This window comes from Aedes aegypti, chromosome 2, assembly GCF_002204515.2.
Source record: "Aedes aegypti strain LVP_AGWG chromosome 2, AaegL5.0 Primary Assembly, whole genome shotgun sequence".
In the NCBI taxonomy this organism is placed as follows: domain Eukaryota; kingdom Metazoa; phylum Arthropoda; class Insecta; order Diptera; family Culicidae; genus Aedes; species Aedes aegypti.
The window spans coordinates 433,481,204-433,498,712 of record NC_035108.1 but is presented as its reverse complement, the minus strand read 5'-3'; the positions used below and the strand labels follow the sequence as shown (position 1 = coordinate 433,498,712).

Sequence of the window (17,509 nt, the reverse complement as noted above, 5' to 3'; positions counted from 1 at the left end):
TTAACTAAATAAATGATGAAATGAGCTAATTTTGTTTAGGACTTTTGTACATGTTTGCTGGGCTATAATCTCATATTAAGCTAAATAATAGCAAACAAACTCATGAATATCTCTTCTGCTATCTGTCGGATTGAATTTCTCTTTTCAGCAAATTTCTTTATTATGGTTTTAAGAATGAGTTTTTACCATGGGATAATAAGTTTGTACTTACATTACAGTACTAGCGTGTTTGGAACATATCTCCAAATTTCTCCATAGTAATTTTCATATAAACCTACATTGTCTTTGGGCCACCTTTAAATCATCACCTAGAAAGCTGAAAACTTCATAGAACACTATTTTTATGGTAAGGATGGTAAAGAACATATGGGAGATTGGATTCTCAAACATTTTAAAATTTGGAATCGCCCTAACCTAGATATAAGAAATGAATGTAATGTTTGGAATGATACTAATAAACAAATTTAAAAAAATGTACGCGTTGGTTGTTTTTCCATACAAAATTATCATATTTGGAGGCTTGGATTTGGATCTCGTCTTCTAGAGCTGTGATTGATCTGAAACTTCCAGCACTGCTTGGAAATAACATGAACTTCACACAGCAGAAAATTATTAATGTTATGAGCACAAACTTTCAAGTTACCGTAATCCGGGGTAACATTGATCAGCGGGGTAACATTGATCTCGTTAAAAGTTCAAATAAACATTTATTGGTGAAACATTTTCGAATCATGAATGGTACCTCTCTTTCTTATATTCATGAACTAATAAAAAATAAGGTTTTGGTCAAAATTGCGTTTAGTTCATGCGTAAATTTATCATCTTTTTGAAACAATGATTTCTATCATTTTCACTGACATTACCGAAAATTCATTTCTAGCATGAGTGTTGCAGACTATGTGATCAAGAAAAACGCGGTCGTTGCTAAATATATATGGCATATTATATATGGCATCGCTGAAAACGATTCCGTGGTCAAATCGTTTATAAGTGTATTCAATTAGCCAACATTAAATAATTACTATTAAGAATGTAGAATTTCTTTAGGAAATTGACTAATTTTAGGCGTATTCCGCGGTTCAAGATGTTATTAAATTTATAATAACTCAAAAAGTAAATTACTTGTAAGAGTTTGGTCTTCATTTTTGGCTTCAGGGGCTAAAATCATGGCCCCTGAAGCCAAAAATGAAGACCAAACTCTTACAAGTAATTTACTAACGTAAGTAACGATATTCCCAATATTACCGAACGTTGTTTACTCAGGCGATCAATATTACCCCATATCAGCTGAATGAAAAAATCACTTGAAACATTTATTTAAGGGGACACGGGAGACCGTGTTATTTTCCCTATCTTTCGTCTCACTCTAACAATTATCATCAAAACTGTGTGGAAGCAAATCTCGAGTTTTAATGAATTGATAAAGCTGAAAGTTTATCGGGTTGTGCACTACATATATAGAATCATAGTGATACATTTTCGCATCGATATATGGAGTGGTTCTTGGGATTTGCTTCTTGAAATGAATAGGGTGATTATGATGACGTCCCGTGCGGCCTTAAACAAGCTTAAATCTTTCGAAAAGCAAAATGAAGTATATAGTTAGGAGCGGTGGGTGCCAGTACTTGTTTTAAAAATATAAAACTTGTAACATTTATATTGTAAAATGAAAAAAATAAGAAATACTCAAAAAAAAAAAATGATTAATGTAACCCCGGATTACGGTACTGCAAATCTCCAATTTGGACGAAAACGGCAAACTTTTGAATTCGTGATAATAGGGTTCAGAAGCCTTATCCCAATTTTTGCACCGAACGCTATAGTTTAGGCAGAACAACATATTTGTTCAATTTTAATATGTTAATTGTATTGGCTCAAAAATGTTTCTACTTTTTTTAGATTTTGTAACACCCCTTGATTTAAACTCAAGTTTTGGATGAATTTTGTTTTTCGTGTACCCTCCGAAATGACAGGAACATTTTGTGTGAAGAGTAAATAACCTGTGGCGTTTTTTATCAACGAATTGAACGTCAAGGTTGTTCAAAAATGTCAGAAGCTTTAATTAATTGAAATTGTATTCGAAATACTGTGAATTTTCAGTTAAGTTCAGAATAAATCAGGTTATTTTTCGAGTTGAGGTCGAAAATTCAAATCAATCAGATCACTAGAAGCCAACATCCAATTGGCTTAAGCCTTCTTGGCCATTTATTAAGAGAAACCTGCCAATCCATTCTCAATTCTGTCCAGTACTGTATGTAGTAGCCAGCACCTTGAATGGTGCAGTGGAAGACACAGTGCGATCTTCTATAAACTATCCAACCTACAACATGTGTGTGGTGAACGGGCTACGACTAGATACGTGTTTTCTGTCGGAGGCGGGTGCGAAGCCTAGATAACACTGCCAAGGAGCGCTTCGCTCTCAAGTGGAAGAGTGAATTAAAGCTTCTGATGGGGCATCCGAAAGCCCCAAAGAAATGGAACAACAATATGGTGCACACAATACACAATGTTAGGTGGCATATGGTTTCTTGAGTTTTTTATGCTGGATAGTTGCTTGTTTCTTTTGAACAGTTTTAAAGGTCGTTTTTTGTAAAGCTATGAGCTAGAGTAGGTCACATATTTGGCGTGAAAATTTACTCACAATGTACTCTACATGGGGGATTCAACTCTGATATAGGTTTGATCAGTTGTCAATGGCTGAAAATTCATGCGAGATATTGATCATGAGTAATGTTCATGTCTGTTATTTTCTATACCTTCGCATTCGCATAGTTTAAACGTAATCTTGAGAAAATTACTGAGCAGTGCGATGAACATCATGAAACCAGACACTAAAATAAATTCATTAAATACAGTCGGTGACTATCCTTCACACAGCGATCGAATGTTCTTTTGTCTTTTCAAACTCATTAATTTTATTGAAGCTCATGCTTTGTCTTCCGTTTTCTTGAGGACTTGGGGTTATCGTTTGAATAATAACTCAAAATTCATGATTTTGACACACATTTTTCCTTCAAATTCCATTATCAACTTAAGATATCGCCTTCGTGGCGCAATCGGTTAGCGCGTTCGGCTGTTAACCGAAAGGTTGGTGGTTCGAGTCCACCCGGGGGCGAGATATTTTGGAGACTTATTACCAGGTTCTAATTGATCCGCTCTTATTTGTGGTAACAATTACCTATAGTGGAATTGCCCGGCTAGCTCAGTCGGTAGAGCATGAGACTCTTAATCTCAGGGTCGTGGGTTCGAGCCCCACGTTGGGCGCGAATATTATTTTTGAGAGCTATCGACGGTTAAATGGGTTTCTGTTGGTGATTTATTAAAACTCAACCCAAAACAACTCATTCCTTCCAATAATGCCATTTCCCCGAATGTTTACCATTCCTACGGTGATTGAGGGATCCCCCATCAAGCTTTATGAAGGTGATTTGTGGGGTAATAATAACAAACATTAAGTAAAGAAAGTTTCAAACGCTTTACAAAAAATATAAACTTTTTCGCCCAAAAACCTTAATTTAGACCAATAATTTTCTAGAGTTTCCATTTTCCCGGGATTTAACTTCCCGGGAAACGGTAAATAATGTTGTCATTTCCCGGAAAATTACGGAATCCCGTGAAATTTTCAAAAACGTTAAAATAATGCAATTTTGATGGAATTTTCTTTTTGAAATTATATGTATTTGTATTTGTATAATATTTACCAACATTGAATCAATCCTTTCAAGAGTTTTATGTTGATTTTTTTATAATCACCCGTAAAATTCGTAAATTTCCGGAAATCTCATTTCCCGGGGTTGGAAACTCTAGATTAGATTTTTTCAATACCGCAAAGAGAAATCCTCGATAGTATAGTGGTCAGTATCCCCGCCTGTCACGCGGGAGACCGGGGTTCAATTCCCCGTCGGGGAGGTCAAATTTTTATCACATGTGTGGACATGTTTAGTTTTCTTCAAGGCATATGATTTAATTGATTTATTTCATTGGTGATTCACAGATCTCTACCTTATCCTCCTAACCCAATATTCTTTTCATGACAACTGTGGAGATGCAGAGGTATACTCGGTCTAGTTACAACGGTTGTTTAACTAACATTCCTTCCCTTCCCCGATGACCGTAAGGACGTGACCAGCACAGTTATTTGTGAAATTGACAATCCAACACTTATTTATTTATGGGATTCCCGAGATACTCAAACTTTTCAGATTGGCAATAAGACGCCCTTAAAACTTAAACTTAAAAAGATTTACATTTGCTTAAACAGTTCATAAACGATCGCAACTTACCTTTCCTTGTCTCTCTTACGTAGCCTGCAAATAGAAGAGCAATAAAAGAAAGTACATTAGAACTTGCCACACCACGGAAATGAACTTTTCATCTGAACGTCTAAACTGCATAAAAATAGAGAGCAACCTTGCAACGTTTGCTTGCCCGTTAGGAGAAGAGTTCCCAAAGCCACTAACCGACCGAACCACCAAGAGAACCATTGGAACACACTTAATTTCCTTCCCCCTCTGGGCAATTTATAACCCCTCCGGCGGAAGGAAGGGAACACACACGTTTGCATGTGGGAAACCGAAACGACATTAAAAACAATTTATGCACTATTTTCCACCTTCCACTCGAGCGGATCTCGCCCCATTTATGTTACATTTGACTCCCAAGCCGGTCAGCCTCGCACCTTCCTCGAGAGGGTTATTCCACTTAATGCTGCCTGACGACGGCACCCCCTCCTTTCCTTCATAAGGGGGAGCCGAGAGTTGCATTCTATCCTTGCTCCATGGCTTCCTTTGCGAATTGTGCGAACACACGAGTGGTTTCAAACAAAACCGTAAAGGTTCTTTGTTCTAGGAGCCTGCGAGATTGGTTGGGCACTAGGGTGGTACATAATGATCGAATTTTTAAAAATCTTGAGTTCTTTCTGGCGTTACGTCCTAACTGCAAGGCTGGTAGAGTGGTTTGATAATTTTAACTTTAGAGACCTCTTGTTCGAAAAAAGAGACCATAAGAAAATTAAACAAGAACCAAGAAAACGAAAAGGAATCAGATTCCATCAGGAATTTTTCCAAAGATTCTCCTAGAAATTGTTCAAGAAAGGCCTTAATTGATTTATTCTGTGATTATTCCATCGATTTCCCTAGAGCTTTTCCGATGATTTCCGTTTAGAATAGTTTCAATTTCAATTTCAAATATTTTTTCCTGGATATCTTCCAGAGAAATACCAATATAACTCTTCCGAATCGATCGGTAAAAATTAGAAAAGCATTCTTAAATAAAATCATAAAGTAACTTTCGATGGAACTTTTGAAAATTCCAAAGTAACCTGATCAACTCCTAGATTTTTTAAGAAGTCTCATAAGCGGTTTCTTTACCACCGCTTAGGCCTTAAACCTAGTTTAACTATATGGGAAAAAGTGGTATACGGCTTAAGGCATAATGAAGAAATCGATCCTTAGAGAATAAATTCTCTGTTAGAAAGAAAAAAGATTTCCTACACCGGGTTGGTAGCGATTGTGTGTTCTTAACGTTCAAGAATCCGTCATCTTAATCATCGTAATAGTCGAAACTTCAAAAGCAGTTTTTTTGCTCAAAACTGAAAACTATTCGATGAAAATTTGTTCACTGTTTTTCGGTTGGAGAAAACGATACAGTGAACACATTTTCGAGCTTTTTTTTTATTTTGAACGGAATCTTGAAAATTCTGAAATTAATGACGGATTCTGCCCCTTAAAATAGAAAATCAAATAACATTAAGGTCTAATAAAAGAGACCAAAATGAGGAATCAAAAAGGGATCGAACAGCAATCCAAAAAAAAAAAAGAAACCAACATTAATTAGGAAACAAGAGCTTTAAAAAGAGTTCTATAGACAATCCGACCCTATGTACATTTCTCTAAGAATACTTCCAAGTTTTTCTTGCGGATTTCTTCCTTTGTCACAACAAGTGTTTTTCTTCCTCTTCTTCTTGGCATTAACGTCCCCACTGGGACAAAGCCTACATCTTAGCTTGATATTCGATGAACACTACCACAGTTATTAAATGAGAGCTTTTTTCGCAACAAGTATTACTGCTCGTATTATTGAGGATTGCAGTAGGCAGCGCACGCGACCGGATGTGTTGAAAATGTATGTGTCTCGTTCTTTTGTCTCCGCAAATTATTAGATTCGGCTGGTGAAAAAGCGGATGAGTTTTTGAAAAAAGAAGTCAATAGCTGAAATAAGTCGGTTTATTTGGCACGCGTTCTGCTGGGCAGTGCTTCGTTGAAGCCTAAGCAGAAAAATCGTTTCTTTGCGTCGGCGCCGAAGTTTTTTTTTCTCGTTTTAGTTTGCACGCGTTCTGAGTGCAATCGCGTTCGGGGTTTTGCATCGCCGGAGTGATATTTTGCGTTTGTAAAATGAGCATGATGATTAAAGTATAGCATACAGCTGTTCAGTCAAGGATGGATGATCAATTTGGTGAGCTCGTTTCATGCTTTTATTTCAAATGTTCAATTTATTATAATATGCTTCTTTTTTATCATTAGAACGGTGAGAAAGTAACTTGAATGAATTGATTTAACAAAATATGAACAGTTCGTCACTGTCCCACACAGTGTAGACATGAAGTCTTGTATATTAACATTAAAAACCCCATACGTTTCCTTTTACTTTTACTTTACTTGATTTTTATCATTATAAAAAATAACCTTTCACGTCGCAAAAAGTGTAGTCTATGTTCACGTTGTTTTAGAGTACTGATTAATGTTTTTTTTGTACTGAGGTTGCATGAATTGCATCACATACCAAGGTGAATCCTGGTCATGCAGCTATGATCCCTCCCCACTAACAAAACTCCTTCGCATGACAACCATGGAGATGCAGAGGTGATATCGGTATCGGTCTCTAGTAACACTAACATTCCTTCCCTTACTCGATGACCATAAGGAAGTGGCCGCCGCCGTTATAGATATATTTATATTTGGAGTTCATCTTCATCTACATCTACATCTCATGGGTCTTTGTACAACTTCGATTATTCTAGTCAACTACAGAGTAGCAACTACGAGTTGTACGGTCATTAAAGCTTAGGCTTACAAGTATTACTGCTCGTGTTATTGTCTGTATGTTTTCATGATTATCTAGAAAATGGTTCAGTTATTTTTCCAAAATGTCCTGCAGAAATTATTTCGAAGATCTATTTGGGAGCTCATTAACTGATCTTTTTACGAGCCTCAAAAATGTAACCTGAATTTTCCTAAGGGTATGCTCAGAGATTCCACCAAGATTTTGTCAAACATTCTTCTAAATAGTCTTTCAGTACTTTATCAAGAAAATCTTCCAGGAATTTATTCTGGGATTCTTGGATTTCATTCAAGACTTTCGATGTTTCTGTAAAACTTGAAACAAAAGAATTGCCTAATGTTTCGTCAAGAATTCCTCCAGGAGTTCAGTGGAAAAGAAAGTCTTAAAAGTTTTATTCTGCAATTCTTCCATTGATGTCTGCATGCAATTGACAAGAAATTTTATCAGAAATTTTAGAAGTGATTCCTGAAAAACAGTGCCTCCTTTAAAAAAAACCTTAAGCATTCTCTGATGAAACTTCTGAAGAAATTCCTGCTCAACTCCTGCAAGTTTCTCTGAAAAACATCATGGACTCTTGAAGAAGTCTTGGAGGATTTTTTTAAATAAATTTCCAAGATATTTAAGATAAATATTCAATCGAATCCTTGTATAATTTCATGCAGAATTTTCTGAAGGAATTGAAAGAATAATATTCATGGAGATTTTACTTAGGATTTTTTTGAAAAATATTTAGAGGAACTTGAGGAAGAAAATTTGGGACTAATTTTTTGAGGAATCCTTGGTCGAATTTGTTGAGAAATTCCTGGAAGAGTTCTCTATAGATTTCGCAGAATAATACCGGAAGGAATAATTGAAGCAATACCTGGGAGAAACCACTGATGATTTCGTGAGAAAAAGGCTATGAAAAGGATTGGACGAATTACTGGAAAAATCGGCGAAGGAACTCCTGGAGGAGTTTTTGTGAGTATTCCTGGAAGATGTCGAAAAGGCTTTTTAAAACACTCTATAACACAAGAAAAATCGATAGAAGGATTAATAGAAAAATCTCTGGAAAAAATACTGAGATAGTTCCTGTTGAAATTACTGGAGGTAGTAGCGTTGAAGTGCTAAAGGATTTCTCGGAGCAGTTCGAAAGACATTCCTCTAAGCAATACCCGCAAGAAGAATTTCTGGACGAGTTCCTGGGATAATTGGTCCAAGAATGTCTAGCGGTTTTTTCTTAAGGGATTACTGGAGCAGTCCCTGAAACTATTCCAGTCGAAACACCTGGAGAAATCACTACAAGAAAATTGTTCTGGAAGATTTCGAGAAAAAAAATCAGGAGAACCTGTGGAATAATCGCTTAGCAGTCTCTGAAGGGGTTGGGTTACAACACGTCCAATTTCAAAATGTCGAAGGCCAAAACGTCGAAAGGACAAAACGTCGGAAGGATAGAATCGAAAGGGAACGACAATTTCTTGGAAGAATGATTCTTTTCCGGAAGAAAAAAACAATTCAACGTTTTGTCCCTTTCGACGTTTTGAAATTCGACGTTTTATTATTACCATTATTATTATCTTCATGAACGAGATTTTTCGATGTATTGTTTCCCATCATTTTATCCCCAAACAATCTGATGTTTTTTCTATAAATTTTTCACCAAAATTGAACTGAACAAATTGTGATTTTTGGGACCATTTTCAAACAGAGACTTTAGAGATCTTCCCTTGAAAATCGACTCTGTTTAAAGACTTTCTTTGAAATAGTGACCAAGTCTCTTAAAAGAGACCTGATAAATTATTATTGAAATTATAATGCAGTATGTTCCTAACCTAAAATATATTCACTGTTAAAAATTGACTGCCTTCGACGGACAAAACGTCGAAAGGAGAGAACTGGAAGGGAACGAACTTTTCTGGAGAGGGTTTAGAGATAAAATGTCGAAAGACAAAACGTTGAATTAGGGGGGTCCGTAGCCTTGAGGTTACGCTTTCGCTTCATAAGCGGAAGGTCATGGATTCAATTCCCAGCCCCTCCACAAAAAAAAAAAAAAACCCGTCCAGCCACCAGAAGACACCGCACGGAGGAGCGTGCTTTGGGGAGCACATTCATCCTCCGTCAGTATCAGATGGGTGACTGAGACAAACTGACCCTCTTCGCAGGCAGCTAGCCTCACTAACAGCAGAGCTCTCTCCTACCTGCTCGGTGTGAGAGTGAAAGTTGATGTAAATATAGATAAGTTAAAAATAGATCTGTATCGATAAAGAAGCTACAGATCAACTGATTCCGGCACAGTAGTGGCCACGAGCACGGAGTGCCTTAAAAAAAAAAAAAAAAAAAAAAAAAAAAAAAAAAAAAAAAAAAAAAAAAAAAAAAAAAAACGTTGAATTCCATAACGTCTAAAGGGACAAAATGCACTGCGGAACACGGTTTTGTCTCAAGCACTAAAATACCCCTATCCACACAATTAAGGATTGCTGAATCAATTGCCCTTTTCAAAAATATCATAGCACGTCTAGTTTTTGAGATATTGGCTGTTGAAAATGCAAAAATTGACTATTTTAGCCAACTTGCATGCAACTTTGCCTACTTGTATGGCGATTTATTTGCTTAATTTGCCACAGAATTTAAAATTTATAATACTTTCGATGCGAAAAGTTATTTTTTTATGGTTTAAAAAAGTATTGTATTTTCCCGAATAATGTTAAGTATATGGAGACAACAAGCATGTTGAAAAAATCGGTTTAAGCTTAATTTTATCATGCAATTTAAACCAAATTTCACAAAAAACTTTGATAAATTATACTTTAAATTTTATGTAAACATCAACAAAACCAGTTTTTTATATAACTTTGGCGATCTGTAGCTAAAAATTGTGACGTGCTGGAACATTCCTGAGAATGGTATCAGATTAAGCAGCCTCAAATCTACTAGAGACACATAATTTGGTCCTTGAGACAAGCAAAAATGTCATTTTTGTTTCGCTGTGATATCGAAGGACAGATATTTTGTCCCTTTTGACGTTTTGTCTTTCGACATTTTATCTCTAAATCCTCCTCAAAAAAGTAGGTTCCCTTCCCATTCTCTTCTTTCGACGTTTTGTCCTTCAAAGTTTTATCCATTCGACGTTTTAGAATTCAACGTATTGTCTTTCGACGTTTTTTCATTCGTCATTTGTCCCTAAACCTCTTTCTTGATTGGAGAATCTTCAAATCAATAATGAAACATATTCATCGACTACAGCCTACTTATTGTCGACATGTAAATGGAACTTGAATTTTTGAATAAATGAAAAAAACCGAATGTAGTGCTATGTCATTTAATTCTACTAGAGTTTGTAGCCTTTGACAGACACGCGTATTTCGACTTCAAATGTAAGACCACCTTCAGTGTCGTGCACTAGAGTCGAGTACACTCCAATCTAGTTATACCCATATTTTCATCAATTTTTACCCACGGACAAAAAAGTTACACACGGATAAAAATATTGCATTGTTCTCGAGTACAGACCTTAAAAAGCTCGAAGATTTATTATTATTATTGTTTATTATAAATTTTTAGTTTATTTTCTTCATACAACCCTTAAGCTCGTTTCCTGGGCAGACGGAAAAATCAAAATCACATCGCGAAACAAACCAATTATGATCGCATATCTCCATTTGATAATGAAAAGATGTTTCGAAAATTTTATAAATCTCAACGCTATAGCTCAACATCTGAAAATATGCAAACAAGATCAAATTTAGTTCATTGACATGAAACAAGTCACATTTATCAGTAAAATGGTGGGTCTGAACAGTGCGACGTCAGGACAACCTCTAGGAGCAAAAAGTAGTCTCAGAAAGCGAAAAGAATCATGCTCTTATTTCCTTATTCTTCCAACTGAAAGGCATGTTTGGTTGGTTAGCATCCCTGTGTATAGAACCCAAGGTCGAGGGTTTGATCCTGGTGGCCAGCTTTTTGGTTATTTTTAGCCTTCGCCATCTGTCAGATCATATTTTGATATAGATTTGTGGGTCAATCAATAAACTTGCCACATGTTGTTTTGATCTTATAATATCTTAACAAGAGTTCAATACTTCTCCATATTAATTTTTGATATTATTTTTGATCTTTTATCTCTTATCTCTAACAAACCAATAGCTGATTATGATCGTCAGTAATAATTTTGGAACAACAAATTATGATCTCGGTCAGCTTTTTCCACCTTCCTGGGATATAATCCCCTTTTAGAGTCAACAGATTCCGTTCAAATTGTCACAGTAGCTTCTAGGGGTCCTGATGAACAAATTTGAGTGATGATGTAACTTAAGATTATTACAAGTTGATTTTTTTCATATAAAAATGGGCCACCTTATGGGACCTTTCTCCTACAGTGTGTGTGTGTTTTTGTTCGATGCACTCTCGTACTTTATTCCCTCTGAGAAGAAGTCAATAATGGACCGCATTGTGCCGACTGGGTTTGACCGAGCAGAGCAGAAGCAGCATCACCCACCACTTGACTTACCAAAACCAAAACCAATGGCATCTGGGAAGATTTAGACGAAAGATGCAGTCTTCCGGGAGCCGTGAAGGCGTTAAACCATTACCGGAGCATGGAGCCATTATTTCGATTACTTTACAAACCATCGTGTTGTTATTGCTCTTAAAAAAAAGGTCATCATTTGTGCCGCGTGTTTGAACCTCCATTCTGGATGGCAGGCAGGAGGGGACCGACACAATTTATGCTTTATCCAATTGGTGTTCAAGGATATTTTTGTGCAATATAAAGTTATCACAAAACAGTACACTTTTAGATTATGTTACCTCTAGGTAACAATGATAATTCTTAAAGGAATAGGGGGAGATCTCCCAATACCGGACAAGCCCCCAATACCACTCTTCGTAAAATTTAGATATAATGGTCTAATCAAGATGGTGTATTAGAAGAAAAGAGAGCTATTATGAAGAGTAATGCTTGCGTAGAATTACGCATCTTTGAAATATACATGTCTTTTGATAACATAATTTTTTTGAAAGCTATTTTGTAACCAATATTTGGAGAAAAGAACCACGATAAGAGATTTTGAATTTATTGATTTTTGGTTTTGGTTATAAAAAAACATTTTATGATAGGTTCGAGTATAATTATAACAATGAAATGAAGAAAAATCGATCCCATCCAAAAACGATTCATCTCAACAACACAAGAGCAGCACATTTTATCAATGACGACTTACCAGAACCTGAGGGTGCAACATCAAGGTTAGGGTGTATGCAAATATTTACTGGGATCTGAATCGTGAGAGCATTCTAGAAGCAAACACCACCCTCTTGACCTTGTTTTAGAATTCCGTCTTTGTTCGCTTCAGAACAGAAGAAAAAACAACCAGCTTCAAAGGCGTCGCAGCACCACGTGTGCATTTTTTTTTGTCCGAACCGCTTCTCCTTCCTATAATCTGCCCAGTGTTCTATTATCGCACGTGCCTGACTTGGAATCGATGCTCCACGTTCGTTCATCTGGCTGTCAAATTTGCTACAACAGACTTGATTGTATATGAAACGAAACTCCAGCTCCACAAACTGTTTCCATCCATACAAAAGCCCCACAAAATGCTACAGTGCCATTCCTCGCAGAAATTATTTCCGAAACGTGATTTGAGTAATGCTCAACGGACGGTTTTCATGGTAAGCTGGCGCAACGATTCACTTGGTGCATTTGCTTACGGAATCACGGTGTGTCTGGAACCGTTAATAACGAAAAAAAATGACCATCAATTTTGCAACCAACGGTTGAGAAATACGATATCCAAGCATCCTCTCCGTAAATTATCAAATTTTTAATCGTTCTATTCCAAATAAATTAGGAGGAGTAATCGCATTAGTTTTATCTATTGCAATTTTAATAATTCTCCCATTTACTCGACTCCAGAAATCATAATCTGTCGTCATAATATCATGCCATAACCAATTCATAAATAAAACAGTGCGCATCGTACTTTCGTGCTGTGCGTTCACGAATTCCTCTGCTCTTGGATTATTTCTTAAAAACTACCTAAAGCAATAAAACATTAATTTTCAGTGCTAAAATTAAAAACGGTACTTTTCAGTGCTACTAAAACAGTGCTTTTCAGTACTATCTTTTCTACCATTGACCCCTTTACGATCCTTGTTTGGATCCGTGCTTTCGATTTTTCGTTGAACCCGTTGGTGAAAGCTAGCGGTGGTAATCCTTCATGACGGTGTCCATGTCGCTAGCTTGGAAAAAAAACCTCTTAAGAGGTCTCGTCTTCTTTCGTTTATTCACTAAACATGGTTGCAACTACAAACAAAAGGAAGGGTGAACCTCTGAATTCACGACTTCCTTACAAAAAAGGGTGATTTAAAACTGTCACTGAACGTGGCAAGAATGGAAGAAAGGGCGTTTCTTCGGAATGCGAACTCTCTTCCTAAAGTGAAATGGATAATGTTGATAATTGTATCGAAATGAGCAACCAGTTCGATGCTCTAGACAAATTTTCCGAACACCAAATCGAAGCAGCCTCTAGCCCAGGCTCTATGATTCAAGTGAGGAAGCAAAGAGTGCCGCCTATCGCGGTCAGTTGTTCCGAATTTGGGGGATTTAGGCAGGAGATCTTGAACTCCATTAGGGGAATCAAGCTCTAATTCCAAATCGCAAAAAAAGGAGACTGTCACGTTTTGCCGGAAACTCTTAAAGATCGCGAACTTCTTCTCAAACATCTTGAAGAGAGGAAGCACATTTTTTTTTTACTTATGATGACAAAACTGAACGTTTGTTCAAAGTCGTCTTGAAAGGTCTCTCAATGATTATAAGTCACCTGAAGAGATCAAAAATGGAATAAATGATTTACTTGGATTTTCCCCAGTCCAAGTAATCATTATGAAAAAGAGAACCCAATCTGGCAATTTTCTGAAAAGGCTTTCTCAAGAATATTATTTAGTTCACTTTTACAAAAGATATCTAAGTAATATCAAAGCTTTACAAAAATCTAGAGTTATGTTCGATGTCCGTGTGACATGGGAACATTTCCAGAAACCTGGAGGAAATTACCAGAACCCCACTCAGTGCCGTCGGTGCCAAAAGTGGTACAAAAAATGGCCGTATGGATGCTAAATGCATGATTTGCAGAGGTTATTCTCACGGTCTGTCCAGTGAAGGAAGATACCGATAAGTTTATATGCGCCAATGGCGGGGGCAATCATAAGTCAAATTTTGCCCTTCGCGTAGGCGAGTCGTCGAGGCTCGTGCCAGGCAGATGAAAGATAATATCCGTTACGATAACGGTCGTGTCCGGAATTTCCCTGGTAGAGTTTCGAACAATGCTCATTTTTCAGTTAACGATCGCTTGATTAGGAATCATACCCACCAGGAAGATCATAATCATGCTCATTCACAAACTAATTTTGTTCCGTCGGGTAGCCGTTCGAATCTTTTAATTTCGAATGTATCTACCCAAGGAAAATCCTTTGCCGATATCGTAGCAGGTAATTTGAACTCCTCCCCTATTCTTACTATGAGTACCCATTCTACTTGTTTCAAATCAAATGGAAAAAACCCTGCCGCCACAGGAAACTTCTACTCCGCCTCTTCGTCTACCGAAAATTCTAACAGAAAATCATCAGATAATGTATCCACTTCAAGTGATGTGTATGCTTCTGATTTTAATTTTCTAACTGAACAATTGAATCTAATGATTGATGCAATGTTCAAAACCACCACTAAGACTGAAGCAGTCCAAGTTGGTGTAGAATTTGCTAATCAAAATGTTATTGGATAACGCTCTTCTGATGGATCCAATAAATAATAATTTAAATATTTTAAATTGGAATGCTCGTTCTCTGAATAGTAAAGAGGATGATCTGTTTAATTTTCTTACAGCTGAAACGTATTTAAAACCTGGATCCAAACTTAAAAGAGATCCTAACTTTTTTGTTTATCGTATTGATCGACTTTATTGGGTATGTGGGGTAGTTGCAATCAGCATTGTTAGGATTATAAAACATCAACTGTTTTCGTCATTTGAAACTAAAATTTTTGAAACTTTAGTTGAAACACAGCTTGGTAAATATACTTTCATAGCTGCCTATTTGCCTTTTCAATGCTCTGGATAACAAGTTAATTTGCTCCAAATTGACTTGCGAAATTAGACTAGCAATAAGTCAACATTTTTTGACATTGGTGACTTTAATGCCAAACATCGGTCATGGAATAATTCGCAAAGTAATTCCAACGGCAGAATTTTATTTGATGAGTGCTATTCAGGATATTTCTCAATTCAATACTCTGATAGCCCTACCTGTTTCTCCTCTTCTAGAAATCTATCTACGATTGATTTAGTCTTAACCGACTCTAGTCATCTTTGTAGCCCATTAGTTACTCATGCTGATTTTGATTCTGATCATGTGCCTGTTACATTTCAAATATCCCATGAAGCGATGCTCAATCCTATCAGCTCCACTTTTAATTATTTACGAGCCGACTGGAATATATATAAAACATATATTGACTCTATTCTTGATGTTAACATTCCTTTACAAACAAAACTTTATATTGACAATGCTCTTGAAACTTTAACCATTTCCATTGTTGAAGCCAGGAGCACTGCAATTCCAAAATGTGAAGTAAAATTTGAATCCGTGATTATAGACGATGATCTTAAACTCTTGATCCGCCTTAAAAACGTGAGGATAAGGCAATTTCAACGCACTCGCGATCCTGCTATGAAAATTATATGGCAGCATTTGCAGAAAGAAATCAAGAAACGTTTTGCACAATTAAGAAACAAAAATTTTGAAAATAAAATTTCTCAATTGGACCCTGGCTCTAAGCTCTTTTGGAAATTATCTAAAATCTTGAAAAAACCTCAGAAGCCAATACCGGCATTGAAAGAGAAAAACAAATTATTACTAACTGATTACGAAAAAGCTCAAAAACTTGCTATGCAGTTTGAAAGTGTGCACAATTTTAATTTAGGACTTACTAGTCCAATTGAAAATCAAGTTACTCAGGACTTCGAAAATATTCTCAATCAAGAGAACGTCTTCGAAAATGCCTGTGACACTGATTTGGAAGAAGTGAGAACTATTATTAAAACAATCAAAAATATGAAAGCTCCTGGCGATGATGGAATTTTCTACATCCTCATTAAGAAACTTCCAGAAAGTAGCTTATCATTTTTAGTTGATATATTTAACAAATATTTTCAAATAGCATATTTTCCTGATAAATGGAAAAATGCTAAGGTTGTTCCAATTTGAAAACCAGACAAAAATCCTGCAGAAGCTTCTAGCTATCGTCCAATCAGTTTGCATTCCTGCATCAGTAAAATTTTTGAAAAGGTCATTTTGTACAGAAAGATGATCCACATCTACGAAAATTCAATTTTTGCCAATACCGCCATGGACATTCGATCACTCATCAACTTTTACGTGTAACAAATTTGATCCGTTCCAACAAATCTGATCTCTATCCTACTGGTCTTGCTCTTCTAGACACAGAAAAAGCATTCGACAGTGTTTGGCATGAAGGCTTGATCGTAAAATGAAAAAAAAACTGAAACATACATTGTTAGAATAATTCAAAGTTATCTGTGAAATCGTAAACTTCCGGTTAATTATCAGAACTCCAGGTCTCAAAGACTTCCTGTAAGAGCTGGTGCTCCTCACGGCAGCATTTTGGGACCAATATTATACAATATTTTCACTTTTGACTTACCTGAGTTACCTCAGGGATGTCAAAAATCCTTGTTTGCGGATGACACAGGCCTCTCCGCCAAAGGACGAAGTCTGCGTGTCATCTGTAGTCGATTGCAAAAAAGTTTTAATATTTTTTCTTCATATTTGCAAAAATGGAAGATTTTTCCTAATGCTTTCAAAACTCAACTAATTATATTCCCACATAAACCAAAACCTCTTTATTTGAAACCTTCAAGTAGACATGTTGTCACGATGAGAGGAGTTCCAATAAATTGGTCAGATGAAGTTAAGTATCTAGGGCTCATACTAGATTAGAATTTAGCGTTCAAAAACACATTGAGGGCATTCAAGCCAAATGTAATAAATATGTAAATGTCTTTACCCCCTTATTAATAGAAAATCAAAACTTTGTCTTAAGAACAAGCTTTTGATATTCAAACAAATTTTCAGGTCAGCCATGTTGTATGCTGTACCAATATGGACAGGCTGTTGTAACACCAGGAAGAAAGCTCTGCAAAGAATTCAGAATAAAATTTTAAAAATGATTCTGAAGCTTCCTACCTGGTATAGTACCAATGAGTTACATAGAATATCCAATGTTGAAACATTGGAACAAATGTCAATAAAATAATTAATAACTTCAGGCAAAATTCGTTACAATCTTCTATTGCCACGATTAATGCGTTATATATTTAGGTTTTGTACATTGAAAACGTGTTTTTTTCTCTTATAAGCAGGTGTAATCAACTCAACTGTAAAAAATCTGAACTGCTAC

The 17,509-nt window shown here is 36.3% G+C and overlaps 1 protein-coding gene and 3 non-coding genes across 9 annotated transcripts in view; 3 read left to right on the top strand and 1 right to left on the bottom strand.

Moving 5' to 3' along the window:
* Positions 1-17,509, bottom strand: part of LOC5575585 (disintegrin and metalloproteinase domain-containing protein 10) — a 290,899-nt gene that overhangs the window by 113,958 nt on the left and 159,432 nt on the right. For all 6 annotated transcript variants that reach the window (XR_002500943.1, XR_002500942.1, XM_021847790.1 and 3 more), the window contains exon 3: positions 4,284-4,307. Coding sequence is in view for 4 of the 6 variants with exons in the window: in XM_021847790.1 (XP_021703482.1) it covers positions 4,284-4,307 (24 nt within the window). In the remaining 2 variants the exon portion in view is untranslated. The remainder of the gene's footprint in view (positions 1-4,283; positions 4,308-17,509) is intronic.
* On the top strand, positions 3,042-3,115 carry Trnan-guu. The gene has a single exon. It is a non-coding gene; the product is annotated as a tRNA-Asn (tRNA).
* Trnak-cuu lies at positions 3,192-3,264 on the top strand. The gene has a single exon. It is a non-coding gene; the product is annotated as a tRNA-Lys (tRNA).
* On the top strand, positions 3,838-3,909 carry Trnad-guc. The gene has a single exon. It is a non-coding gene; the product is annotated as a tRNA-Asp (tRNA).